This window comes from Jaculus jaculus, chromosome 12, assembly GCF_020740685.1.
Source record: "Jaculus jaculus isolate mJacJac1 chromosome 12, mJacJac1.mat.Y.cur, whole genome shotgun sequence".
NCBI classification, from domain to species: Eukaryota; Metazoa; Chordata; class Mammalia; order Rodentia; family Dipodidae; genus Jaculus; species Jaculus jaculus.
Window position 1 is genome coordinate 21607174 of NC_059113.1, and position 26601 is coordinate 21633774.

General features: G+C 44.1%; 1 protein-coding gene, 1 non-coding gene and 1 pseudogene across 2 annotated transcripts; 1 reads left to right on the forward strand and 2 right to left on the reverse strand.

Annotated features, from left to right (window-relative positions):
- Positions 1–8700: 8700 nt before the first annotated feature.
- Positions 8701–12671, reverse strand: LOC101605007 (beta-defensin 43-like). The gene is made up of 2 exons (XM_045130551.1): positions 12614–12671; positions 8701–8873 (listed from the first exon to the last, which is right to left on the reverse strand). Exons 1-2 carry the CDS (start codon positions 12669–12671, stop codon positions 8701–8703), a joined length of 231 nt encoding a protein of 76 aa, XP_044986486.1.
- Positions 12672–12964: 293 nt separating this feature from the next.
- LOC123453862 lies at positions 12965–13067 on the forward strand. Its single transcript, XR_006633039.1, has one exon. It is a non-coding gene; the product is annotated as a U6 spliceosomal RNA (small nuclear RNA).
- Positions 13068–17855: 4788 nt separating this feature from the next.
- On the reverse strand, positions 17856–25844 carry LOC123453537 (annotated as a pseudogene).
- Positions 25845–26601: the final 757 nt, after the last annotated feature.

Genomic DNA, 26601 nt, shown 5'->3' on the forward strand with positions numbered 1-26601 from the left:
AGACTTCAACTTTCGCATATAGAGGAATCAGGAAAACCCACATGTAAATTGTGCTACTGCCATTTATGACTGATGTGAACTTGGGAGAGCCATTTGTTCCAAAGATGACTTATATTACTTGTCTTTTAAAATAATGTTTTATTTCTTTGCAAGCAGAGATAGACAGAGAAGAGAGACAGACAGTGAGAGAATGGGTGCGCCAGGGCATCCGGCCACTGCAAACGAACTCCAGATGCATGTGCTACTCTGTGCATCCAGCTTTAACTGGGTGCTGGGGAACTGAACCTGGGTCTCTAGACTCTGTGGACAAGCACCTTAACCACTGAACCATCTCTCCAGCCCTCATATTACTTGTTTTTAAAGATGGGAAGATCAAAAGCATATAGTCTATTACCGAGGCTGTTGGTTGCCCACGCTGAAGACACCACATGCTTTACCTGCAGGCCACTGAGAAATCAAGCTCGAAGCCTCCTTCCTGTTGACTGGCTGTTACAGTACTGGAAAGTGCCATACAGCCTGCTGGGGGATGAAAGTCATCAACAGGATCTTGAGCCTACATGGCTGGCGAGGCAGACAAAAGGTGACATCTGGTGCAGTGACAGCATGTCCTTTATGGGGAAAACCAGTTCCTCTCTGATTGGATTTGAGGTCTACACCACAGGAGGAAATTCCTGCCTGGCACTTAAAGCCTAATCAAAAGCCCATGGTTAGGGAGGTCATAAATCCTGGGTGGGAGAAACTACTACTGTACTGGGGATAAATGGATATATTACGCCCACCAGATTGCTCTCAAAATGTTTCGGTTTATGCTCATAAGTTAATGTTACTCTCACTTTTGTGTAGAGAAGCTGCTTTTTTTTTTTTTTTCAGATGGCAGCAGGAGAGGCTCAAAACTCATCAAAGTGCTGAGAAGAAGTGAAAATGGAATGCTTAACACTCAGCGACATCTCTGCCAGACCCTACAAGGCTTAAGGACCATTGCGGAAGAGGTGGTAAAAAGAATCTAAGAGCTAAAGGATGAGAGGAATACTTTGGAATACTGTCTTCCAGACACAAAGTTACTGTTGCATTCATGACCTCACAGCGGCTGACACTATAAACCCAAGACCTGTATAATATGTGGGCCAATAAGGTGCCATCAAAATAGAAGAGGGAAGGAATGGCTGGAAAAGAAAAGGCTCACCGGAGGGCAGATAGGAGAGGATGGATAATGAGGGGAATTGATTGGGATGCAGGGTGTATATGTATGGCAGTTGTCAATGAAAATGTCTTTTTTTTTTCCCAAAAAGATGGTGAGAATAATACCCATGTTAGTTTTGCATGTGTAATATTGAGAACAACTCTCATTACCACCAACGATATGAAGCAGCTCTGTAAATGCACCAGGCATTTGTGAGATAAGTATGTAATGAAGATATAAAGACATCTACACAGCATCCTAGTGGACACTAGAATGGGCTATTGACACACTGTGAACCCTGGTGACCCTGACAAGTATGCCTTAGTGATGAGTTGATACAGTCAGAACCAGACCCTGCGTTCAATGGACTGCTCAGTGGAGCAAGCAGATGTTCGTGTTCCTGAAGGTTCGCTAACAGTGCAGAGCCCTTTCTCTCAGCTGCCTCTTTGCTCCTTAGTTTGGCCATGAGGAAATTGCTGTTGATCCCTGGGGTCCACGCCTTGCTCTCCCATGCTCCACCAGGTAAAATGGACCCCTTCCTCTGTGGGTGTGAGGCACTACAACAGTGAGGCAAAAGCAGGATTGAAGTCCAAACAGGGAGGAACAAGAGCAGAGATGGGCGCTCTGTGCTGCTGCAGGGGACGAAGAGAAGATGCTAAGGATATGTAAGAGGAAAAGGCTCTCTTCAGAGAAGAAAGTGATTCTGGATTTTGGAATGGAACATCTATGAAGTTTGTGGGTGAGGTTGGGCTGATATTGATAGAAACAGGGCAGGGTGACATATTGGGACTTTCAGAGGATAGCTAGACTTAGGGTGGGAAGGTTGCTGTTCTTTGGAACCCTTTGCATGTACCCTTCTGCCTCAGATACCCATGCAATCTCTTACTCACAAGCCAATACATATACTATGCTGAGCAGAATCTATAAACAGAGGCGATTGTTCACAGGCATTAACTTATAGCGCAGCGGGACCCCCAAGAACATGAGTGTGAGCAGCCAGAAATTTCCTTTCTCTGGGCAGAAATGGGTAACTTGATAATGTTGAGAAGAGTCCACTTGCTTCCAAAGTGAAGGTTCTCAAAATTGTTTTGTCTTTTTTTTTCGGGGGTGGTGGTGGTGGTGGTGGTGGTGTTCAGAAAACTTCTACCCCCTGCCTCAAATCTTCCTGTTCAAAAGGCATCAATTATGGGCCAAGTATGAACCATTTGAACGATAGACGTAGGCGAGGATCACATTCACTCCTCTGTGCAGCAGGGCTTCTGAACACTGTGCCTTGTGTCTCCACCTGACTCCTTTGTCCCCAGAGAGGTGCCTCCAGACTAGGGAACACACAGCATGCAGATTTTCTTGCAAATGTGGCCTTTGCGTATCTCACATTGATTATGTTTATGCCACAAAGGACCAAGCTATGGTTCCATGAGGGAAACTGAGAGAGAGGGATAGCACTTAGGGGATGGGGACCAGTGTCACTGTCATCCTCCTAAAATGCCCTGCTGCTAGCTCTCCCCCACTTCTGGCTTCCTGAGGCCACTGGGTCATAGCATTACCAGCAAGACATTTAGTTATGTGCCAGCTATTTCAAGCCATTTCACATCCACTGTCCCTATAGGACACCCTGACTCCACCTTCAGAGACTCGGTTTTGGCCCGAGGCCCAAGCTTGTGGCTTGAAGCCAGTTTTCAATAGATCTATCTTTCAGTCATTGTTGGAACCCACTGAGTTCACACGCTGGACACAGTTGGGTGACAATGACATGCACCATGTGCATCTGGCTTTTGTGAGTTCTAGGGAATTGAACCTTGATCCTTAGGCTTCACAGGCAAGTGCCTTAACCACTTAGCCATCTCTCCAGCTCCCATACAAACTTTGAGATTATGTTTCTATTTCTGTTAAGAACACTGCTCTGAATGCGTGCACCACCTTGTGCGTCTGGTGTATATGGGTTCTGGGGAATCAAACTTAGGTCCTTAGGTTTCACAGGCAAGCACCTTAACCACTAAGCTATCTCTCCAGCCCACAATATTAATTCTTCCAGTCCATGAGAATGGGAGATCTTTCCATCTTCTCATGTCCTCCTCAATTTCTTTCTTCAGTGCTTCTATATTTTCATTGTATGGGTCTTTCATTTTCCTTGTTTATTGCTATTCTAAGGTATTTAATTTTTTTGTGGCTATTAAAATGGGATAGCATCACTTATCTCTTTCTTATATGCTTATCTTTGGTGTGTTAGTTGGCTAATGACTTTTGTGTATTGATTTTGTATCCTGCTAATTTACTGAAAGAATTTATCACCTTTAGAACTTAAAAATTTTTTTATAAGTCCCTTTTCCTTCCTTCCTTCCACTTGGCTGCCGGAGCTGCTCCCTACCTTCTAGCATGGATTGAAGACCAGTACGGACTAAAGACCAACATCAACTGAAGACGCACGTGGATCGAAACCCAGCGGCTCCTCAGGAAGCCTCCAGGCTTTCCAGCACCATCTGCAGTGCCGGGTCGGGACTGCTGAGGCATCTGGCCACGTGGAATGAGCAGCTACCAGGTTCGGTGATTCTCGGGCCTGCAACTGCTATTGGACTACTGTAAGCTAATCCAATAAATTCCCTTTATAAAATTAAAAAAAAATTTTTTTTTAGAGAGAGCAAGAGAGAGAGAGAGAGAGAGAGAGAGAATTGGCACTCTAGGGCCTCAACCACTGCAATTGAACTCCAGATGCTTGTGCCACCTAGTGGACACGTGCCACCTTGAGCTTGCCTCACTGTTGTGTGTCTGGCTTATGTGGGATCTGGAGAGTTAAACATGGGTGCTTAGGCTTCGCAAGCAAGCTCCTTAACTACTAAGCCACTTCTCCAGCCCTACAACTGTTTATTGTTTGCTTGTTTGTTTGTTTGTTTGGTAGGGTCTTGCTCTAGCCCAGGCTGGCCTGGAATTCACTATGTAGTCTCAGGGTGGCCTTGAACTCATGGTGATCCTCCTACCTCTGCCTCCTGAGTGCTGGGATTAAAGACGTGCCACCACGCCTGGCCCTAGAACTGTTTTGATGGAGTCTTTTGGTCAGTTTTATATAAAATCATATTATCTGCAAATAGGCCTAGGTTGAGTTCTAAGTTATCAATTTGTATTTCTTTTTTGTTTATCTTCTCTTTGCTTGAGCTAAGACTTCAACCTGGTTTAAAAGCAATGTTGAGAGTTGGCACCTCTGTCTTGCTCTAGACCATAAAGGGAATGCCTCAAGTTTTTCTCCAGCCAGTGTGATCTGAGCCTTAGGTGTGTTATAAATAGCCTATATTATGGTGAGGCATAGTCTCTCCATCCCTAGCTTTCCAATGTTTTAAACATGAAGGAGGGGGCATTGTACTTTGTTAAATACCTTTTCTGCATCTATTGAAATAGTCATGTGATTTTTGTGTATAAATTTATTTGTATAGTGAATTACATTTATCAGTTTGTGTATGTTGAACCATTCTGACATCTGAAATTCCGTAGAAAATGTTTTCTATGTGTTTTTGGATTTGGTTTGCAAGGATTTTGTGGAGAATTTTTGTGTCTAAATTCATTAGGGATATTGGTCTATGATTTTCTACTCTTGTTTTGTCTCTGTCTGGTTTAGGTATTAGAGCCATGCTGGCTTCATAAAAACAGTTTGGGAGCATTCCCCCTATCTCAATGGTGTGAAATAATTAAATAATTTCAGGAGAAGTGGTCTTAGTGCTTGAATGAAGGTTTGGTAGAACTCAGTAATGATTCTGGGCCTAGATTTTTTGTTGTTGTTGTTGGGAGATTTTTAATTACTTTCTCAATTTTGTTAGAAGCAAAAGGTTTGCTCTGGTAGTGTATCTGTTCTAGAAGGTGATATGAGCAAGGAATTCTTTTTTTTTTTTTTTTTTGGTTTTCCAATTTTGTGGAATACAGGTTTTTGATATATACCCTGATTTGATTTGAACTGATTTGATTCCAACTTTATTGCTATCAGTTGTGACATCTTCATTTTCATTTCTAATGTTGTTGACTTGAGTATTCACTCTTTTTTAATATTTTATTTATTTATCTATTTGACAGAGAAAGAGGGGGAGAGAGAGAGAAAGAGAGAGAGGGAGAGAATGGGAGCTCCAGGGCCTCCAGCCATTGCAAGCAAACTCCAGACACATGTGCCCCCTTCTGCATCTGGCTGACATAGGTCCTGGGGAATTGAACCTGGGTCCTTTGGCTTTGCAGGCAAATGCCTTAACTGCTAAGCCATCCTTCCAGCCCTATTCTCTTTTTTCCTTTTTGATCAGTTTGGTCAGTGGTTTATCAATCTTGTTTAGTTTTTCAAAGAACCATTTAATTAATTAAAAGTTTTTAATTTCTTTTTAAATTTTATTATTATTGTCAACAACAATATATTTCATATGTATACATCAAGTGTTGGTACCCACTTTTCTTTTTTAAAATTTTTTTTGTTTATTTTTACTTATTTGAGAGCAACAGAGAGAGAGAGAGAGAGAGAGAATGGGCGTGCCCGGGCCTCCAGACACTGCAAACGGAACTCCAGATGCGTGCGCCCCCTTGTACATCTGGCTAACATTGGTTCTGTAGAATCAAGCCTCGAACTGGGGTCCTCAGGCTTCACAGGCAAGCGCTTAACTGCTAAGCCATCTCTCCAGCCATGGTACCCACTTTTCCTTCATCCCTACCCCCATTTCACGGGGCCCCTCCTCAGTGGGGTTAGTGGGGTTTCAGTTTCCTTAGCTTCCTGGGTCTTATGTGCATCCCTTTTCTGTCTAGGAGAGTGTGTTTCAATCTGGAGGATTTAGCTACTCACCACTTCTTCCTTTCCTCTAGCTTTTGCATTCTTTCCATTCCCTCTTCTGTGATATTCCATGAACCTTGTATGAGTTGTGGTCAAGGGGGAAGAGGGAGAGAGGATAACAAGGGTAAAAGAGCTGTGTGTGGTGGGTGGCGGCTCACACATTTAGTCCCATCATTTGGGAGGTTGAGATAGGAAGATCACTGTGAGGCCAGCCTGGGACTACACTCTGCATTCCAGTGATCCTGTCCTAGAGTGAAACCATATCTTGAAAAAACTGGTAACAATACCCTTCCCAAAAACACCCCACAAAAGTGTTAACAGAGGGAGTAAAGATGATCAAAGTACATTAAATGAATGTATGGAAATGTCTTAATGAAACCTATTACTTTATAAAATACTTTGTAAAATATTTCATCTGACTCTTTTGTATTTTACAAATCTCAAAGCATGAGCCTAGCATGGTGGTACATACCTATCATTCCAGTATTCAGATGGCTGAGGTAATAGAATTGTGAGTTTGTGGCTAGCCTGATTTATATAGTGTGACATTGTCTCAATGGATATGTTGTGCCAATCAAATTGCTCTTTAAATATTTATGTTTATAACCATAGATTAGTACGGCTCTCACCTGGAGTCAGAGAAACTTCTTTGTGTAGACTGCAGTAAGTACTGGACAGACTCAAAACTTATCAAAGTGCTGAGAATAAGTGACTAGAGTGTTCACCTTTTAATGTGACATCTGTATCACCCATTCCAAAGCTCAGGGAATATTGTGGAAGAGGAAGAAGAAAGAATGTAAGAGCCAGAGATTAAATTCAGCAAGTCGCACAAACTCACATATGAAAAAAAAAAGGCATCAAAGTAGAAGAGGGACTAGCTGGGAAGAAGGGGTTCAGTGGGAAGGGAATGGGGTAAGGGGAGGGGATTATGATCAAAATATGTAATATACATGTATGCCATCAATATCCATGTCACCTCTGGAATATAATAATCATTCAGGCGTTTTCATGACAGCATAGGCCCAGAAATCCTATCATCTCTGCTTCTGAAGTTCCTTTTGTATATCATTTTTGGTGTGTATATATGTGTGTGGCATGAATGCATGTGTATATGAATGTTTGTGTGTGTGTATGTGTGCATGTGTGTGTGCATGTTCGTGCATATGGAGGCCAGAGGTTGACAATGGGTATATTTCTCCATCACTCTCCCCTTTTCCTGAGTCAGGATCTCTCATGTGAACCTATGGTTCACCAACTTAGCTAGTTTAGTTGCATAAGCTGCTTGTTTCAGGGATTTCTTGTTTCCATCTCTCAAGTAATGGGATTACAAGTGGGCGGCCATGCCCACCCTGCAGGTACTTGAGTGCTGGGGATTTGAACTCATGTCCTCATGCATATGTGGTCAGTGCTTTACCCACTGAGTGATGTTCTCAGATCCTCATCCTGTGTATCTTTTTGATTTTTTTTTGATCCACACTAGCAGTATTCCAGCTGTAGATTATTGAAGCAGAATACAGTGAAGTTAACAGATTGTGTCTAAGAGCCAAGCATAGTGGCACATGCTTACAGTCCCAGCACTTGTGAACTAGGCACACAGGGATCTCAAGTTTGAGGGCACCCTAGGTGACATAGTGAGACTTCATCTAAAAAAATAAGATTGTACATATATAAAAATCCATATCTGATAAACATAAAAATAAATTATTTTCAAAACCATATGAACTATTTTGGAGGCCTATAGAACAATTCAATGAATTCTGGAAAGCAATAGAATGGATGAAAGTCTCTGGTCTCATGAAATTATAGCTACTACGTACATAGTTGTTACCATAGGCTCAAAAACTCATTTTATTTTTGTTTTAGATGTTTTTGCATGTGTAGTTATGTGCATTGTGTGTGTGTTTGTAGTGTGTGCACATATATGTGTGATGTGCTTTCAGGTGTGTGGAGATCAGGAGAGAATGTTAGGTACCCTTCCTCTATTGCTTGTCTGTGTATTTCCTTGAGACAAAGTCTCTCTCTGGATGCAGAGCAGTGGTTTCTGTGACCTCCAGTGCCTCTTGGGTTCTGCTCCTTGAAGGACTTGGGAAAAGATGGGTGTGGTCATGCCCCGCTGTTTATGTGTGTCCTGGGGACCTGGATTCATGCAGTTTCTGTCTTTCAGGCCCTCTTGCCTGTGCCATTCTCTCCTACTAGCTACTGAGGTGGTCCCTATCCTCAAATCCTCTTTAAAACCTTAGAGCATACTAGTTTACAAATTACCACAACATCACAGTGCAAAAACTACTGCTATGTACTTGATAGACAAGGAAACTGAAATGGTGGATCAGTAACTTGCCAAAGGGCAACAGTTGTTTTTGTTTTACGTGGCGCGGCTGAGATATAGCACTATATGCAGGGTCATGATAAGAAAATCACACCCATGAAAACAGAGTTCATAAGGCTTGTGTCTATTTTAAACATTCTTTTATTTGCTTATTCATTTAATTATTTGAGAATGTCAGGGAGAGAAAGAGTGAGTGAGTGAGAGAGAGAGAGAGAGAATGGGTGCACCAGGGCCTCCAGGCACTGCAAACAAATGTGCCCCCTTGTGCATCTGGTTTATGTGGGTCCTGGGGAATCGAGCCTCCAACGAGGGTCCTTAGGCTTCACAGGCAAGTGCTTAACTGCTAAGCCATCTCTCCAGCCCGAGTTGTGTCTATTTTAATGTGACCAGCTCAGCATGCCATGATCATGAAGTTAATGCGTTCCCTCTGATCCTGTATTCCTCTCTCTTGGATTTCTTCAGCCTGCAGCAGATGGTCCAGTCCTCGCAGTACCTGGCTGAGCTCTCGTCACTGCTGCACTTCAGTCTGCAGGTGTGGTACAGCCCAAGACATTCACTAATGTGAAGAGCACCTCTGGCTTTGGAAAAAGAACGATAATGATGTATTGTACAACGTGATGTGTTACTATTGATACTTCGTTAATATTTATTCATGTGTGTATTTGTGTACTTTCATTTGTGTGTGTTCATGTACATGTGGCCGTGTGAAGGTCAGGGGAAAACCTTGGGTATTGTTCTCTTAGAAACATTTTTTTCACTTTTTTTTTGTGGGGGGGGGTTCGAGGTAGGTCTCACTGTGGCCCAGGCTGACCTAGAATTAGTCTCAGGGTGGCCTCGAACTCACGGCGATCCTCCTACCACTGCGTCCAGAGTGCTGGGATTAAAGACATGCATTACCACACCCAGCTTTTTTTTTTTTTTTTCACTTTAAAAAAAAACTTTTTGGCAACTCCCATGAATATAAACATACACCATGACCATAATCCCCTCCCACCACTCTTCCTTCCCCTCCCCCCAAGCCCCCTTCCATGAAATCCCTTCCTTCCAAGTAGTCTCTCTTTTATTTTGCTGTCATCATATTTTCCCTATTATGCAGGTCTTGTGTAAGTAGTGTCAGCCAGTGTTAGGTGATGAACATCAAGGTCACTATGTTTCTGGAAGACAGTATTGTACACACTTTCCCCCTTCCTTTGACTCTTACATTCTTTCTGCCACCTCCTTTGTGATGGTCCCCGAGCCTCAGAGGGTGTAGCAGAGAGGTATCAGGGCTGAACGCTCTGTTGTCACTTCTCAGCAGTGGTCACTGCCATCAGAAAAGAGAAGCTTCTCTATGTTGAGTGTGAAGCAGGTTCACTCTTTGATGCACTGTGGACTCAGCTGATTAGATAGGTTTCTTGTTTACTTTTTTAGACATGTGTATAATTTGTATAATATGTATATTTTGATTATAGCACCCTCCTATTACTTTCTTTATTCCTCCCCTGTCTTCCTTCCATTGAATCCCTTTTTGTTTCCAATGAATCCCTCTTACTTTGATATCTTTTTTCCCTCCACTTTCTGTCACACATGAAGGCATGTTAATGAGCACAATGCTGTGCAGGTCTTATGCTGGTGAGCACAGCCAGTTTGAAGTCATGATTGCAATGGCCATTTCATGGCCAGAGACAATGTTCCAAAGTGCACCTCCACATACTCTGGCTCTTACGTTCTCTCTGTCCCCACTTCCACCATGTTTCCTGAGCCTTGGAGGCTGTGAAGGAGATAACTCATTCAATGCAGACCACTCCCCAGCCTCCTATCTTCAGTACCTTGGTGAGGTTTCAGTCTTCCCCATAGCGACCACCATTGCACAAAGAAACTCCTCTGACGAAAGGGCGAGAGCAACATAAATATTTGAGATGCTCAGCATTTTGACATGGGTACTAGGGATTGACCTCAGGTCCTCATGCTTGTAAGGTAAGCCCTTTACCAATTGAGTGATCTCCCCAGCCCTTTCTTGTTATTTTTAATGTTTGAAATATTCCACAACTCAAACACAATAGGAAAGAAACTTCTTAGGATAAAACATATTTTAACAAGCTCAGGGTCAATTGTGGAAGAGGTGGCGGAAAGAATGTAAGAGCCAAAGGAAGGGTAGGACTCCTTACAATTTGCTCCCTCCAGACATAAAATGGCCTGGATATCCATGACCTCACAGTGCCTGACACTACCTACACAAGACCCAGACACAATGGAGCTGAATGACACTGTAGAGCAAATAGCCCCAAAAGATGATTATAGAAAATTCCAACCAAACCTACAGAATTTACATTCTTCTCAGTAGCCCATGGGACTTACTATGATGTAGATCACATATTAGGGCACACATTTCAGAAAATATTCCATGTATTTTATCTGACCACAAGACAATAAAGATAGAAATTAACAAGAAAAACTACTGAAAATGCCCAACACTTGAAGCTGAAAATAACACACTGTTGAATAATGAATTGGTCATTAAAGATGTGAAAAAGGAAATAAAAAGTTCCTATAACTGAATGAGAATGAAAGTAAAACCTACCAAAATCTATGGTGTGCAATGAAAGCAGTCCTAAGAGGAAAGTCAATATCTCTGTCCATACATCACAACACCGGAAAGATCTCAGCAACAAGAATTATTTCTATATGATGGATGACCTTGAAAACATTTCACTAAGTGAGAAGAGCCATACCAAAAGGTAAAATGTGGTTCTACTTATAGTAAATGTACAGAAGAAGTATTACCTTGGAGGATAACAGTAAGATTAGTGACTTCCAAGGTCCAGAGGGAGGAGAATGAATATGAAATTTCTATTTGGTCTATGAAAACATTGTGGAATGAGATAGTGGTGATAGTTAAAGAACTACGAATATACTGAAAATCCCTGAATGATATATTTAAAAATACTTAAAATTTACACCAATGGTTGAATATATTTAAACATTTTATGGTTAATTCTATCTCCATGGAAATATCTTAAAAAGTCAAAGGGAAATTTTGAATTGTACTCCAGGAAAGTGTGTGCATTAGGAAAGATAAATAAATCATTAGCTAATAATATTCAGCTGGGTGTATGTATTTGTTGAATAATTAAGCTGGGGAGATTGCCCTGTGGTTTAAAGTGTTTACTTGTAAAGCCTGATGGCCCAGGTTCAATTCCACAGTATTTATGCAAAGCCAGACTCACAGGGTGGCACATGTGTCTGGAGTTGGTTTGAAGTAGTAAGAGGCTTTGGCACACTCTTTCTTTCTTTCTCTCAAATAAATACATAAAAATATTGTAAAATTTGGGCTGGAGAGATGGCTTAGCAGTTAAGGTGTTTGCCTGCAAAGCCAAAGGATCATGGCTCAACTTTCCAGGACCCATGTAAGCCAAATGCCCGAGGTGGTGCATGAGTCTGGAGTTTGTTAGCAGTGGTTGGAGGCCTTGGCATGCCCATTCTTTCTCTCTTTCTATCACGCTCTCTGAAATAAATAAACAAAATTTAAAAAAAAAACATTAAAAATATTGTAACATTTAATTTGGGAAGAGTAGATTGCTTACTTAGCACTTAGCATTTGGTTCAGCACTAAGGTGGATATTGAGTCCTATCATACTTAATCCTCATATAGAGTAGTCACAATCATATAGGTTTTGGCCAACATTAAAGCAACAAACCAACTAGACACTTGGTTAGACCAGTGATGACAACATTTTCTGAGTCAAGGACTATGACAGAGAATGTACCTCTTCTCTCCTTCCCCTACTTTTTTCTTTTAAAAAATATTTTATTTATTTACTTATTTTTAGAGAGAGAGAAAGAGAGAGAGAGAGAGAGAGAGAGAGAGAGAGAGAGAGAGAGGGAGATTGGGCATGCCAGGTCCTCCAGCCACTGCAAACGAGTTCCAGATACATGTGCTACCTTGTGCATCTGGCTTTATGTGGTTACTAGAGAATCAAACCTGGGTCCTTACGCTTTGCAGGCAAGCACCTTAACTGCTGATCCATCTCTCCAGCCCATTCCTGCCTTTTTTCTAATTACTCACTTTCCATTTTCTCAATTCCTCAAAGGTCTTGCATGCTTTAGACATCTTCCAACTCTCTTTCCATCAAACAGAACCTTCAAGTTAGAGTTTACAGGTTAAATTATAAAAAAGAAGTATCTTTCAGATTTTGTACTTATCATCAGCTCTCCATCCTTCCAAACAGTCTTCATGGGAGAGTAAAACCTGCTTGCATTGTTTTCAAATACATGGAGAATCCTGTATTCTCTTCCACCTCTATTTTCGTAACTCTGGAATGAAAGGTTGTTGTCTTACCCCGAGGAACTATGGACAACAAGATGAGCAGTCCAAGGATGGAAAGCACGGCCCTCATAGCTGAGCAGAGGTTAAAGCAGAATCAGCTCTGGGATGAGGAAAATGTACCTGTTTATTTAGCCCTCAAGATGATGCAAAATTATTGAACCTTTCAGTGGCAAGAACATTTCTGAGTTGTCCTGAGGCACTGTACCATGAGCTAGCATGCAAGGACATGACTGTCGGTCAGATAAAGCACGTTTGTCAAATGTTGGCAAGGTACAGGCTAAGATGGTAAAACTCACAACATGCAAGGATAGAACGGTCCCAGAGAAGGCAGGAAAGAAATTCTGTTTAAAAAGTCGACATTGTTTGCTTTGGCAGCATGCATACTAAAATTGGAATGACACAAAGAAGATTAGCAAGGCCCCTGTGCAAGGATGACATGCAAGTTCGTGAAGCGTAAATAAATAAAAAAAATAAAAATTCAACATTGGGGCTGGAGAGATGGCTTAGTGGTTAAGGTGCTTGCCTGCAAAGCCAAAGAACCCAGGTTCAATTCCCCAGGACCTGCATAACCCAGATGCACAGGGTGGTGCATACATCTGGAGTTCATTTGCAGCAGCTAGAGGCCCTGGTATGCCCATTCTGTCTTTCTCTCTCTGCCTCTCTATTTCTCAAATAAAATTATATATATATATGATTTTTAAAATCATTATTGTCTTTTGGGTTCTGGAGGAGCTATGAAAGTTAAAGCAACAACTACAGAATAAAAATACTTACCTTATTTCCCTGATGATCGAGGGAGAAGCACCAGATGTAACATTATACCAACTCGTTAGTGTTTTAGTGACTCTACATTAGCATACTTAAGCAATGAAAACATGTTTGAAATCATACATGGGCTAATGAAATGTGAAAACTCTGGTTATCTCCATCCAAGCAACTGAATGACACCAACTAACTTTTATCTAAAGACTTACTAAGCATAAACTGCTCAGACATCCCAGTCAGAGTGTAGCATGGGAGGAATTAGGGAAAGAAGTGAGAGCCTTAGAAAACCTATGAAGTACTTAAGAAGGCAAAATCACAACAAAAAGAAATTGGCATTTAAGCATAAGCCTATTTCTGGCAATGTGGCACAAGTTACCTTTTGGAGTATAATGAAGTGCACAGAGTTTTTTTTGGAGACCCCAGGAAGGCTCAAAGAAGGCATATGAATGCCTACTTCAGAAACTGTCAATAACAGGACTGGGGAGAGAGTTGTCAGTAAAGTGCTTCCCTTGCTGATGAGCTCTATCTCCAATACTCAAATAAAGTTGGGCCCGATGGCATACACCTGTGAACCCACTTGGGAAGGTGGAGACACAAAGATCCCTGTAGATGGTTTGTTATCCAGTCTAGACTAATCAGTGAGCTCCAGGTCAGTGAGAGACCTTGTCTCAAAGAGGTGGAAAGTGTTTCTGAGAACGACAATCTCTGGTTTCCACATGCACATGCACACATATGCATTTACACCCATACCCATAAAACATACACAGGCACAACCTTCCCCTCTCAACACACAGAAATGTGAAGAAACTTCATGTCCTTGATCTTCATATCCATTACTTTCTAGAGGAGTTTATTCCAGGTTAGGAAACTTTTCAGTACCAAGGAAGAAGCTCTCTTCCCATAAAGGCGTCTGTCTCCTGGGTGCTTCATTCGGTGCATGGAATATGTAGTTATATTATTTATGCAGGAACTCCCTGATTATTGAGACTTTGGAAACACCACTGGGAACTCAATCAGGGATGACATACTAACAGAGACTGTGGGTACTTTATTGGTGATCCTGAAAGAGGAGACCTTCACAAATCTTAGGGGGCAAATGAAGGGAAGGAAAACGTTGATGATGTCTGTCTCTAAGCCTAGCTTCATGTCCTTCCTCCACTCAATTTGCTGGGACAGTGAACCCTGGGCCCATAACTCTCCAGCACACTAGAAACTAAAAGGGTGACTTTCAGGTCTTTGTTGATGAGTGTAGCATTCACTAAGAGCATACTGGCCTGACATCTTTACCCTGTTGGATCAAGAATCTAGAATTTACTGAGTTTTCACTTGGACCAGTAAATTCTTGGCTTCTGGTACATAATAGAAAGTTTAGAAGCACAGTTTACATGACAAGACAATACAATTTATGAGAAGAAATAATTGAAGTTTTTATGGAGCACAGAGGACTAAATTTTCAGTTACTTTTTGACATTTTCGGTAAACACTTGTCTCCTAGCCTAAGCAGCCTTAACCTTGGGGGCCAGTGGCATGTTGCCAGCAGGTCAAGGAACACAGTGTGATCCATGGGCTGCTATCAAAGGACAGGCTGCAAGAAGGTTCATTGCTTTCTGGGGGTGGGCTGAATACCAGATGAGAAGGTTGAAAAGTACTTCTCACCAGAATGCACAGGGCCTCTGGACAGAACATATGACGTGTGCTGCATCAACCCATGCCTATCTCTAAAGAACACAGAGAAAGTCAGAGAGCCATCACTCAGCAAGTCCAAGCTGTTGAAGCAAAGGGAACAAAGAATTAACTTACTATCCAATAGTGCACGAGGTCTACAAATTATGGATCGCACTGAATATGACTTGCCAGAAAGGTGCTTGATGGTCAATGAATAACTCATAATCAATTATTTATCATTTCCCTTCATTTGCTCTAGTTAGCAGGCTAAGAACTTTGGCGATTAATTATTTTATTGTCATTGTGACCTTTCTAAATTATTTATTTCTTATGACTATATATAGCTTCCATCCCCATATTTCAAAAACAAAACACAAAATTACTTTCCTCTTATTCAGTTTGTTTAAAAAACTTTTTATTGACAACCTCCATACCTATACACAATGTGCCCTGATCATAATCCCCTCCCATCATTCTCTTGTGCTCCTCCTCATATCCCCCCTCCAAAGGCCTCTTCTTCTCTTCCTAGTCTCTATTATATATTGATGATATTAATTTTGTTTTGTCCTGATACTATGTAGGTAGCATCGGCCGCTGTGAGATAATGAATGATACAGCCATTTTGTGTCTGGAAGACTGCATTCCAAAGCACTCCTCCTCTTCCTTTAACTTTTACATTCTTTCTATGATCCTTCTGCAATGGTCCCTGAATGGACCCTTGGAGGGTATGATAGAGATGTCTGGTTTGACCATTCCACTGTAACATCTCAACACGTTGATGTTTTTGAGTCTCCTCAGTGGTTACCGCCACCTTGAAAGAGAAGTTTCTTTGATCAAAAGTGAGAGTTATATTAATCTATGGGCATGGGCATAAATATTTAGAGGGCATAATTCAGTTTGTTTTTAACCATGGCCTCAAATTTTCCCTTCTTTCAGGAATATAAATGTTTGTAGGCTCTATGTGTTTTTAAAAAGTATTTTATTTATTTGCAAGTGGGAGGGAGAGAGAGAAAGAGAGAGGAGAGAGGAGAGAATGGGTGCCCAAGGACCTCTTGCCACTGCAAACAAACTCCAGATGCATGTGCCACTTTGTGCATTTGGCTTTATGTGGGTACTGGAGACCCGAACACAAGCCACTGGGCTGGCTTTGGAAACAAGCACCTTTAAAGGCTGAACCGTCTCTCCAGTCCCACATAGGTTCTATACCTTTATCTTTTATTATCTTTTTGTTACCTCACAGGTTTTTCCTTATTTCTTTGTCTTATGTTAAGTCACTAATTGACTTTTATCTGTATAAACCAAACAGACACAGATGTATGACAATGAACCTAGATACTGTTTGTTTATTTAATGTTTTTTTCAATCTTATTACTAAATAATGTATCTTATTTAAAAACCAGAAAAACTGGGCTGGATAGATGGCTCAATGGTTAAAGGTACTGGCTTGAAAAGCCTGCCAACCCAGGTTCAGCTCCCCATTATACATGTTAAGCTAGATGAACACAGTGGCATATGCGTCTGGAGTTGGTTTGCAGTGGCAAGAGGCCCTGGCACTTTCTCTTTCTTTTGCTGTCAAATAAATAAATAAAAATATTAAAAACAAGATTGTCAGCATAATACTAAATGCAATGTATTATTCTACAACTTAAAAGATAATTGCGATTTTAGTTGATTTATTTTCCATCAAGTTACTTTCTCTTAGAAGGATTTTGTGTGCATTACTTTGCTCCATTTATTTTTGGACACCATTCTTTTTCTGCATAGTACTTTGAAATTATGAATATCTGTTAATGTTACACATTAACGTGCTTCATTGTGACATTTCCATACATGTAAGTGTCATACTTTGATCATAGTCCCTTCAGAATAGTGTAAAAGTAGCAATTTGAATTGCTACGTAGTGGATGTCATGGGTATTTCATAACATATGCAATTCTTGTTAGTATAATTCTGTGCTTATCCTTTTACTATAAAGTTGCCCTGAGGGCTTTCTTTGTTATTCATACATAAATTTGTGGCTAAGTTTCTGTATACGTGATTCTTGGAGTTGCAGGTACACTTGACATAAAGTGAGTGACACCTTTGTCCTAGATGTCTGAAAGGTTGTCACTCTTCATCCATGACATTATTTCAGGGGATCATAAGGAATGGCTTTCCATGTGCCCAAAACAAGATAAGAAGCATAGAATGGAAGTTGTACAAACTTAATGGGGAATCCCTTTATTGGTGTAAACTGAATCATAGAAGAATTTCAAAAGGAACAATGCCAGGTAAAAAATGAATGTGCAAATATTTTCTGTGGTTAGTCTTATCCTGAAAGAAAAGATGGCAGCCATTCATCATGACTTAAGGCTTCAAAGCATAGTCTTTTTTTAAAAATTTCTTTTTATTTATTATTATTATTATTATTATTATTATTATTATTATTATTTTCTTTTTGGTTTTTTGAGGTAGGGTCTCACTCTCACCCAGGCTGACTTGGAATTCACTATGGAGTCTCAGGGTGGCCTCGAACTCACGGCAACCCTCCGACCTCTGCCTCCCGACTACTAGGATTAAAGGCGTGCGTCACCACAGCCGGCTTGAACTTTTATTTATGTACTATTTTCTGAATTCATTGACATCTCTCTGTGTTCTTTTGTCACTTGCTGAGCTCCTTTAAAACAATTATTGTGGATCTGTTGTCAATCAGTGCACAGACTTCCATTCTTGGGGGCTGCTACTAGAACATGATTATGTTGATAATGTTATGACTTTTTCATTTCTCGTGTTTGTTTTTGTGCTGATTCTCTACATATGATGGTGCAGTCAGCTATTCCAAACGTCACACGCTCATTTTTGTAGGGAAAGAGTTTCTCCCACAGATGGCTGTGACGGTGCTAGCTGGGTGGAGGGTGTTCGAGCTCTGGGGAGGGTGACCTTCAATAGTCTCCGTGTTGTCCTGTCTGCTCCGTTCACTGCTGGAAATGACGTGAGTGGCCAGGCAGCCATAGCCGTGGGCACCTGCAGTGGAAGTGCGGTTAGTGCCTTTGCTGGTGAAGGCTGCTGCAGCCTTCCTGATCTCTGGTGTTTATGGGGGACCGTTCCATGGAGGGGGTGTCCTCCCAGCAGTGGCTCCAGGTCACGTTCTTGCTCAGGTGACGGCAGTACTCCTCATCTGGTGCGTCTTACCTGGGAGGCCCCCGTGGGTTTGGCATCTGGAACGTATGGAATAGCGGCAGCAGGAGCCATAGAGCAAGCACGAGTGTCCCGTGCCTGCAGAAATCGGGAGCGCGAGTGCGCGCAGTGTGGCCGTTGCTGTGGAGTTCAGGGTTTGTGCGGGGACGGAGGGGGCACGATCTAAGTCTTAGGGCAGCACCCCACTGGCTCTTTTGGGAGGGGTGGGCACAATTTCTCTCTCTTCAGGGCCTTGGAGCAGCCATGCAGCTATGGTGGACCCCACCCTCTAGCTTATGGCAGCAGTTCTCTGTTCCTAGCCACCTCTTGGTATGTTAGCTGCTCCCATTTCCCCGGCAATCCTTTCTCTGCAGTTATCTTTCCTTTAAAAAAGATCTACTATGTTACTGAAAGATCTACATTTAAAATTTCATTTTCCTAAGGTATTTTCATTCTCAGGTAGCTATGTAAACGTCTGCTTTGAGAGGGGAAGGATGGTATCTCCTACCCTTCCACAGTTAAAATTTCCTCTTTGCAAAATTTGACATGGTGGCGAATAAAATACAGTAAAAGTACATTTAAATAGTATTTATTTAATATTCATATGTATTCATTGCACAAGTCACTGGGGCTTGCTGTGGTATTTCCACATATGCATACATTGTACATTTTTCCATCTGCTTTAAACATATCATTTTAATACTCTTTCAGTGACTAAGAGGAGGCCTCCCTCATGCCACACACCCAAGAAAACTTTACCAATGAGATTCTATTTACAAAAGCAACTAAAAGTGGTATTTATTTTTTACAAAATGCTGGTGTGTAGGAAAGCCACCCTGTGGCTATGGGAAGTAGAATACTTTCTCACTTCCACCAAAGCTGTCTGTATTCTAATCCCTGAAACCTGTGATCATGTCACTTTATATGACAGTGAGCAGAAATCAGGCTACTAATAGCTTTACTTAACATCTATATTACCTTGGCTTATGCTGGTGGACCCGGTGTAGTAATAAGAGTCCTAAAGGAGAAATGATTGATGCAAACAAGCTCAAAGTGCTGGTTATGAAAGGGCTCAACTCACGATTGCTGGTTTTTGAACTTGGAAAATTACCAGGATTCAAATTCTAGCATTGGTGGGCTAAGATGGAAGAAGGAACAATGGAACTCCCAGAATGGAGCTCAGCCCCACGAATTACCTTGATGTGAGCCAATGAATCCATGCCAAATTTCTATCCCACAGAACTGGCCAATAATAAATCTGTGCTGACTAAAGCCACTAAGTTTATGGTGAAATGTGACAACAGCCATAGGGAACCAATCAGTGATTTATAAGATGGGAGAAAATGTTGAATGACGAACTCAGTAAAAGTTGGGAAATAAGAAATTCCATGGCTCTCAGCCACAAATAGGAGGACAGACCATAGCAGTAAGGTGCAGAAACAAGCATTTAATCTGAGTGCTATTTTGTGAAGGATTTAGAGTTCTGGTGATATTTGACCGTTTGGGGGAAATATGATTGTGTGCCTTGCTCCTTTGTCAGAGGGGGAGATCCTGCTAGTTTGCTCAGAAGGAAGCAGTGCATTTTCTAGGTGGGAGCAGGGAGGACTCAGGCAGAGAGTGAAGGGCCCATGGTAAGATAATGGATGAAAGCAATGGATGTGATAACAATCTCTCACCCACCCACGTTGTGTATGACTAGAAACTCATCTACACCAGGTAGAAGGACAAAATGTACTGATACTAAAGATCAACCAAGGAAAATTTGTAACACAAATTGAAAAAATAGAGCTGGTTTTACTTCATTTATTGATGAAAGGAGAAAATGAGAGAGAGAAGGAGGGAAAAGAGGAGGAGAGAGGGGAAGGGAAGAGAGAGAAGAAAGGAGGAAAGAGAACATAAAACATCCACACAAACAGAAGGCTTCAGTTCTTCCTGGGTGTAGTGCCCTTGATTCTTGGTTGGTTTTCCAGGGCCAGGCAGCAAGGTTGAATTTTTTGTTTTGTTTTGTTTTTTTTGAGGTAGGGTTTCACTCTAGCCCAGGCTGACCTGGATTTCACTATGTAGTCCCAGGGTGGCCTTGAACTCACAGAAATTCTCCTACCTCTACCTCCCAAATGATAGGATTAAAGGCATGCACCAACACACCTGGCAACCTGTGTCTTTTGTTTGGGGAGTTGAGTCCATTAATGTTTCGAGTTATAATGTGAGTTAATCCCTGTCATGTTGAAGGTTTTGTGTTTACTCGGTCTTTATATGATTTAATGCATTCAAGTTTGTTTTATCTTTTTCTTTTCTCTTCATGGATGTTGGTTCATCTCTTGAGTGTTGAGTATTCCATGTGTTATTCTCTGTAGGGCTGGCTTAGTGCTTATGTAATCATAAAGCTGGCTTATGTCATGAAAAGTCTTACTTTTACTTTTATTATGTGGGATAATTTTGCTGGATATGATATTTTGGGTTGGCAGCTAAGGTCTTTTATGTGTTGAAAAACTGTTCCAAGCTCTTCTACTTTTAGAGGTTCCAAGGTTATTCTGATGGGCTGATCTTTCATGCAATGAGCTCTTTTTCTCTTACAGCCTTTAATGTTGTTTTTTTTCTTTTCTCTTTAGTTTTTTAATTATAATGTGACATGGGTAATCTCTTCTTTAGTTTTCTCTTTTGGTGTTCTGTGTGTCTTCTGTACTTGGATTGGTCTCTCTTTCTTAAGTTTGCGAAAATTTTCTTCAATAATGTTGTTGAAAAAAAAATTTCTATGCCCTTGTTCTGTATTTCTTCCCCTTAATGAACATCTATGATTCAAATATTAGTTCTTTTTAAGGTGTCTCATAGTGCCCTCATGTTTTGTTTGAACATTTTTTTTTTTTGAACTTGGCATAGCTTTTGAGCTCCTGATCTAAGTTCTCTCTCCTGTCCTTAAATTCCAATATTCTGTTCTCCACATGGTCTAATCTGTTGGTGAGGCATTCTTGGGATCCTTTTAATAAAGCAACTTAATTTTTATTATATTTTGTTTTATGATTTTCTCCAGTGTCTTCATCTCTTGTTTGAGTTCTGATTTCATTTCTTAATTTGACCTTCTTAATGTCTCTTGAATCTCATTTCTACATTTGGTCATGTCCTTATTGTCCTTATTCCATTGACCTATAAGCTCTTTTAGCTTTTGGTTCTCTTCCGTTTCATTTAGATATCTACTGAGCTCTTTCTGAATGCTTTCAATTTCTTGGAGCCTCTTTTTAATTTATCGTGTGTGTGTGTGTGTGTGTGTGTATTTATTTATATAATGATACAAAATGGCTGGGGTATGGCCATGGATGGAGGTTGAAAGGCTAGCCTGTGGAGCTCACCTTGGAAAGCTGGTGTGGAGGTGGGAGAAGAAGGCACCTGAAGAGGGATGGAGCCTTCTGCAGCCTGAGCCCTCTCCTCAGGGCAGGAAGCAGAGTAGGACAGTTTGGGCAGTCTTAGGTAGGTGCATGAGGGCCCAAGGCCCAGATGGGAGCAAGGAGAGCAGCAGGCCTGGTAGGAAGAATGGATTTCTACATGCCTCCACCCCCAACAGAGGCCCTGGTCATAGCCCCTGGGCAAAGGGGGACGAGAGGGAGCCAGGAGCCTACTATAACCAGCCCTGGATGGTAAAGTGGTGCTTGACCTGGCTGGCGGTGGACCAAGATGACAGCACCAGACTCGGAGAAATGGTCACATATTCCCTTTGTATTAACAGCTGCCAACGCGAAACCAGGCCCTGCAGATCAGGAAGGTTGAGGACAGGGCCTTGGTAGAAGACGCCCTGTCTAGAATGGCCCTTGTTCCTGGAGATAGGGCAGGAGAAGCCTCAGCCAAGGAACTACCCTGTGGTCTTACAAGGCAGGAAAGGAAGTGAGAAAAGAAGTTTGTACTCCTGGGGCCAAAACACCCAGTTGTGTATGGCTTCTGCTCTGACCAGTGGCAAGTGGGGAGCTCATCTAGGAAGGACCAGGGGACTGGGAGGGAGGCAGTGGCTACGCGTGGGTGGGCAGAGACAGATCTGGTACACAGCCCAGAGCCCTGGACAGAGGGATCTTACCAGAGTGGGTAGACAGAGAAGGCAACAGAAGGCCCCTCATTTCCCTCCCCAGCACTCCCGTCATTCCATGCTAGGGGTGGAGGCTGGAAGGGAAACCGACTGATTCAGCCGAACCCTGTTCCTTCTTTCCTTGGTGAGAAGCAAGTGATGACTTTTATAAATCAGGACCCAGAGGTTACCTGGTCAGGGCTACTGTAGCCATAGCTCCATTCAAGGGGGCCACACAGACACTCCCTCCATCCCCTTTCCTTCATGTCCCCATGGCTGCAAAGAGCTTCAAGTTCCAGCTAAGATGTAGCAGCAGGGGAACCCAGACATCCAAAGGGAAGCTGGGACGGTGTCACCAGTGAGGGCAAACACGTGCACATGTGCACATCTGCTCCCCGGATATCACTCAGCAGCAGATAGGCGCCCACCACGGGGGCGGGTGTCTCAGTCCTGCTAGGGCTCACCAGGTGGCACCCTATGTGGTCTGACATCAACTGAAGTGTGAGGCGCCTATGTCATCCTACCATGTGGAGAGGACAGAAATGGTACTCTTTCAGTGGAAGGGTGCATAGGCCTGCATGACTCTGGGTCCAGGGAAATGGAAGAGGCAATCATCTGAAGCAGGAGGAAGGGTCTCTTTTTAACCTTTTCTTTTTTGTGTGTGACTTCTATCAAGACACAGTAATACAGCACACACACAAACTGGCACAAAAGTGCATGGCTCTATTTACAGCTCTGCTGGCACCTGCCCACCTGGCCAGCAGCCTGCAGGGGCCGTGGGAGAGGAGGGGAATCGAAGGAGGCAGAGGAGGTAACCCTCTCAGCAGGGAGAGGAAATGAGACCGGGAAAGACAGGAGGAAAACCCAGAGGGAGAACGTGGAGCCCAAGAGCACCTAACAAGGTGAAATACGCACACAAGGACAGCGTAGAAGATCCTTTTTCTCCCCTAAGGACCCAAAGCATACCTGAACGAGGGAGAGGTGCAGACATAAAGGGGAAACTGAGGCTCCGTAGAAATCAGGAGGGCAAGGGGCAGTCCTGTAGGCCCTAATGGAACAAACCCCAATCCCACCCCGACCCCATTCTGCCACTTCCCCTGAAGCTGCCACACACCTGGTTTCCACAAATGCCACTCCCCACACCAGCCACCTCCCGCCCATGAACCCAGGCCATTCATACCAACACTGGAGGGAAGAAACTTAAGGTTAGCATATTCGCATTACCCCTAGCTCCAGCCCCAAGTGAGGCCTGCTTGAAGGGCAGGTTGGCCATGCTGCCCGGGGCAGGGAGGTAGCGCATCTGGCCGTCCAGAAACACACTGCGCTTCTGCAGGGGGTGGGACACCATGAGGTCCTGCTGGGGTGGGGGACCCATGAGGGAGCCCTGTGGGGAGAGCATGTGGGGGGGCTGGCTGTAGACTTCACCCCCACACCCCGTTGCTTCATCAGCATGAAATTCTGCTGGGTCATGAGGCCTTGTGGTGGGGACATGACCCCCTGGTGCAGGCCGTGGGGCACCATGCCCTGCTGTGGGGGCACACCTGTCCTGCCCATTAGGGACATCTGTCCAGGGTGGCACATGGACATGCCGAGCCCCCCGCTGAACCCCCTGCTGGCCTGGAAGACTAGGGGGTCTAGGAGTCTGCTCCGCCATCATATTCTGCAGGTTCATGAGAGGCAGATTGGGAGGCTGGGCCTTGGGGGGTTGGTTCTTGCTCTTGGGGAAGTATTCGAGGGTGCTGCTTGGCTTCTCAGAGGGGATGACCCTGGATAAGTCCAACTCAGGGATCCCCGTAGGGGTGGTCCGGATCACCTCACTCAGCTCTGGGTAGTTCACTGATGCCACCCCAGGAAGAACCCTGGGTGGGTGTGCGTCGCTCATGCACCCAGCCATGCCTTTGCCCATCAGGTGCTGCTGGGGGGGAGGGGTAAGGGGCCAGGTGGCTGGCTGGGAAGGTCCTCAGGGGACAGGGGCATGCCTGAAGGGTAATGCTGCTGCAGGCCAGGCCCCCTCCCCACCACCCCCAGGGGGGCCATGGCACCACGGGGCTGCTGCAGCCTAGGGGGAAAGGGCATCATCTGGGAGGAGCTGGGCACAGGGCCACAGGGGGCATTCAGGGAGTCTGGGCCTCCTGGGGCCATCATCATTGAGTTTTGAGGGGGCCCTCCTGTCCCCTGTGCATTGGGGTGCAGTGGAATGTTGGACCCCAAGGGGTGGGGGAGGGCAACATAGTGGGCGGTGGCTCATGGGACAGGGGCTGCTGGCCTGGCATGTTCATGCCCATGGGACTCAGGGCGGCTGCGGAGCTCAGGCGCATCTGATTGGGCGGGTTGTTGCTGACGCCGGGCCCCGAGCCCTGCGGTGGTGGGGTGGGGGTAGCAGGGGCCGGTCAGGCGGCAGCTCGTCGTCTGAGGTGGCGATGGTCTTGGTGGCATTGTGGTAGAGTGGGGTGGAGCTGGGCATGGCATACTTGGACATCTGGGACATCATCCGTGACAAGGGGTTCTGGAAGGCGTGGGGTCTGGGGAAGAAGTGAATGGTAAGCTGGGGTTCATGAGGCCGCTGGGAGGGTTGGCAGGAGGCGCTGAGGAGCTGCTCCGGGGGCCACTAGGCGGGAGGGCACTCTGCTCCAGGTTTCCCAGGGTGGACGAAGAGTTCATGTTGAGAGGCAGCAGCTTGTTCTGGGAGACCCCAGGGCTGGGCATGGCTGGCTTGAGTGAGGAGACCCAGCCTGGAGAAGGCACCGCCATGGAGGGAGACTTGAGCCTGCTGGGGAGCCAGTGGGCCGCCGGACACTGAGGCAGGAGCTGAGGACCTGTGGTGACTTGAGTGGTCCTGAAGGGTCAGCAGCAGGTAAGGGTACCATCTGTGAGGGAGTTTGGGGCAATTTGAGGTTGGCGGAGGGCGAGGTGACCAGGGGTGAGTGTACCTGGATAAGCATAGGTGATTTCAGGTGCCCCATGCCTGGTGAGCCCATCAGATTAATACTGATGGTGAGGTCGGAAGGCCGTCTGCCCAGCCCCCAGACCCAGGAGGAGGTTTAGCTGCAGAGGGCAGAGGCATGTGTCTGAGCCCGGTGGTGCCCACAGTGCCCATGGGTATTGAACTCTGGTCGGGGCTGAACATGTCTTGGGTGTTGCCTATGTCCTGGGGCATGGCTTGATAGGGTCCCTGGCTCCCAGAGAATCCCTGCTGGCCCTGGTTGGGAAACTGCGAAGGTATGAGTATCTTCTGTGAACCACCCATCATACCACTATTGTTCTAGGCCCGAACCCAAGCCATTTCTCAGGACTGAGGCCCTGGGACCCTATCATGTCACCAGGACCCCGCATCTTCTGTGACATCAGCATCTGCTGCTGTGGTGTCATCTGCACGTTCAGGTTCAAGTTCATGTTCAGGTTCATGTTCAGGTTGAGGTTGTCTGGCCCCATCCGTGGGTCCACTTCTCTTAACCCAGACTGCCCCATGGGTGAGCTCAGGAGGCCCCAGCCTCCATCAAACTCCATGTCCATAGGAGTGCCAGCCAGCCCCTCACTGCCAGCCATCTGCCCAGGGAACATGGCAGGCTCCTTCTGCTGGTGTGCTTGCATCATCTGCTCCATCTCCATGCAGAGAGAGAGAGAGAGGGAGAGAGAGAGAGAGAGCAAGCAAGGAGGAGAGAGGAAGGAGGAAATAGGAAGAGAGGAGGAGAGAATTGGTGCTACCGGTCCATAGACTCCTGCAAACGAACTCAAAATACACACACCACCTTGTGCATCTGGCTTATGTGAGTCCTGGGGAATCGACCCTGGGCTCTTTGACTTTGCAGGCAAGCTTCTGAACTGCTAAGCCACCTCTACTGCCTGATGGTGTATATTTAAAATAAAAAAAATCAGAAACAGTTTTGATTCAATAGTGTTGGGTTGATTTTCCTCCTTTATAATATAAGAAATACTGGTCCACATGAATCCTTAGGCTTTGGCCTCTTAGATTTTCCAGTTGTCTCTCCATGCTTGCTGTCAACCTGTGACTCCTGGGGCATATGGACTTACTGAATACAAGGAAAGGTGATGTCATTCATGGCATCAGTAGTCACTATATAGTTTCAGGGTGGCCTCGAATTCATGGTGATCCTCCTACCTCTGCCTCCCAAGTACTAGGATTATAGGTGTGTGCCACCACGGCCAGCTGAGTCCACAGGATTTTTAAAAATTATTCATTTGAATGGAATTTCAAATGGGAAAGTGTGGGGGTGGGGAGGGAGGGAATTATCATGGGATATATTTTATAATCATGGAAAATGTTAATAAAAAAAAATTATTCATTTGGGCTGGAGAGATGGCTTAGCGGTAATGCAATTGCCTGTGAAGCCTAAGTACCCCAGTT

Coding starts and splice junctions, on each gene's coding strand:
- LOC101605007 (XM_045130551.1), bottom strand. CDS start 12,671: ATGAGGGCCGTGCTTTCCATCCTTGGACTGCTCATCTTGTTGTCCATA. Junction 8,874..12,613: donor GTTGTCCATAGTTCCTCGGG/GTAAGACAACAA, acceptor CTTTTTCCAAAG/CCAGAGGTGCTCTTCACATT.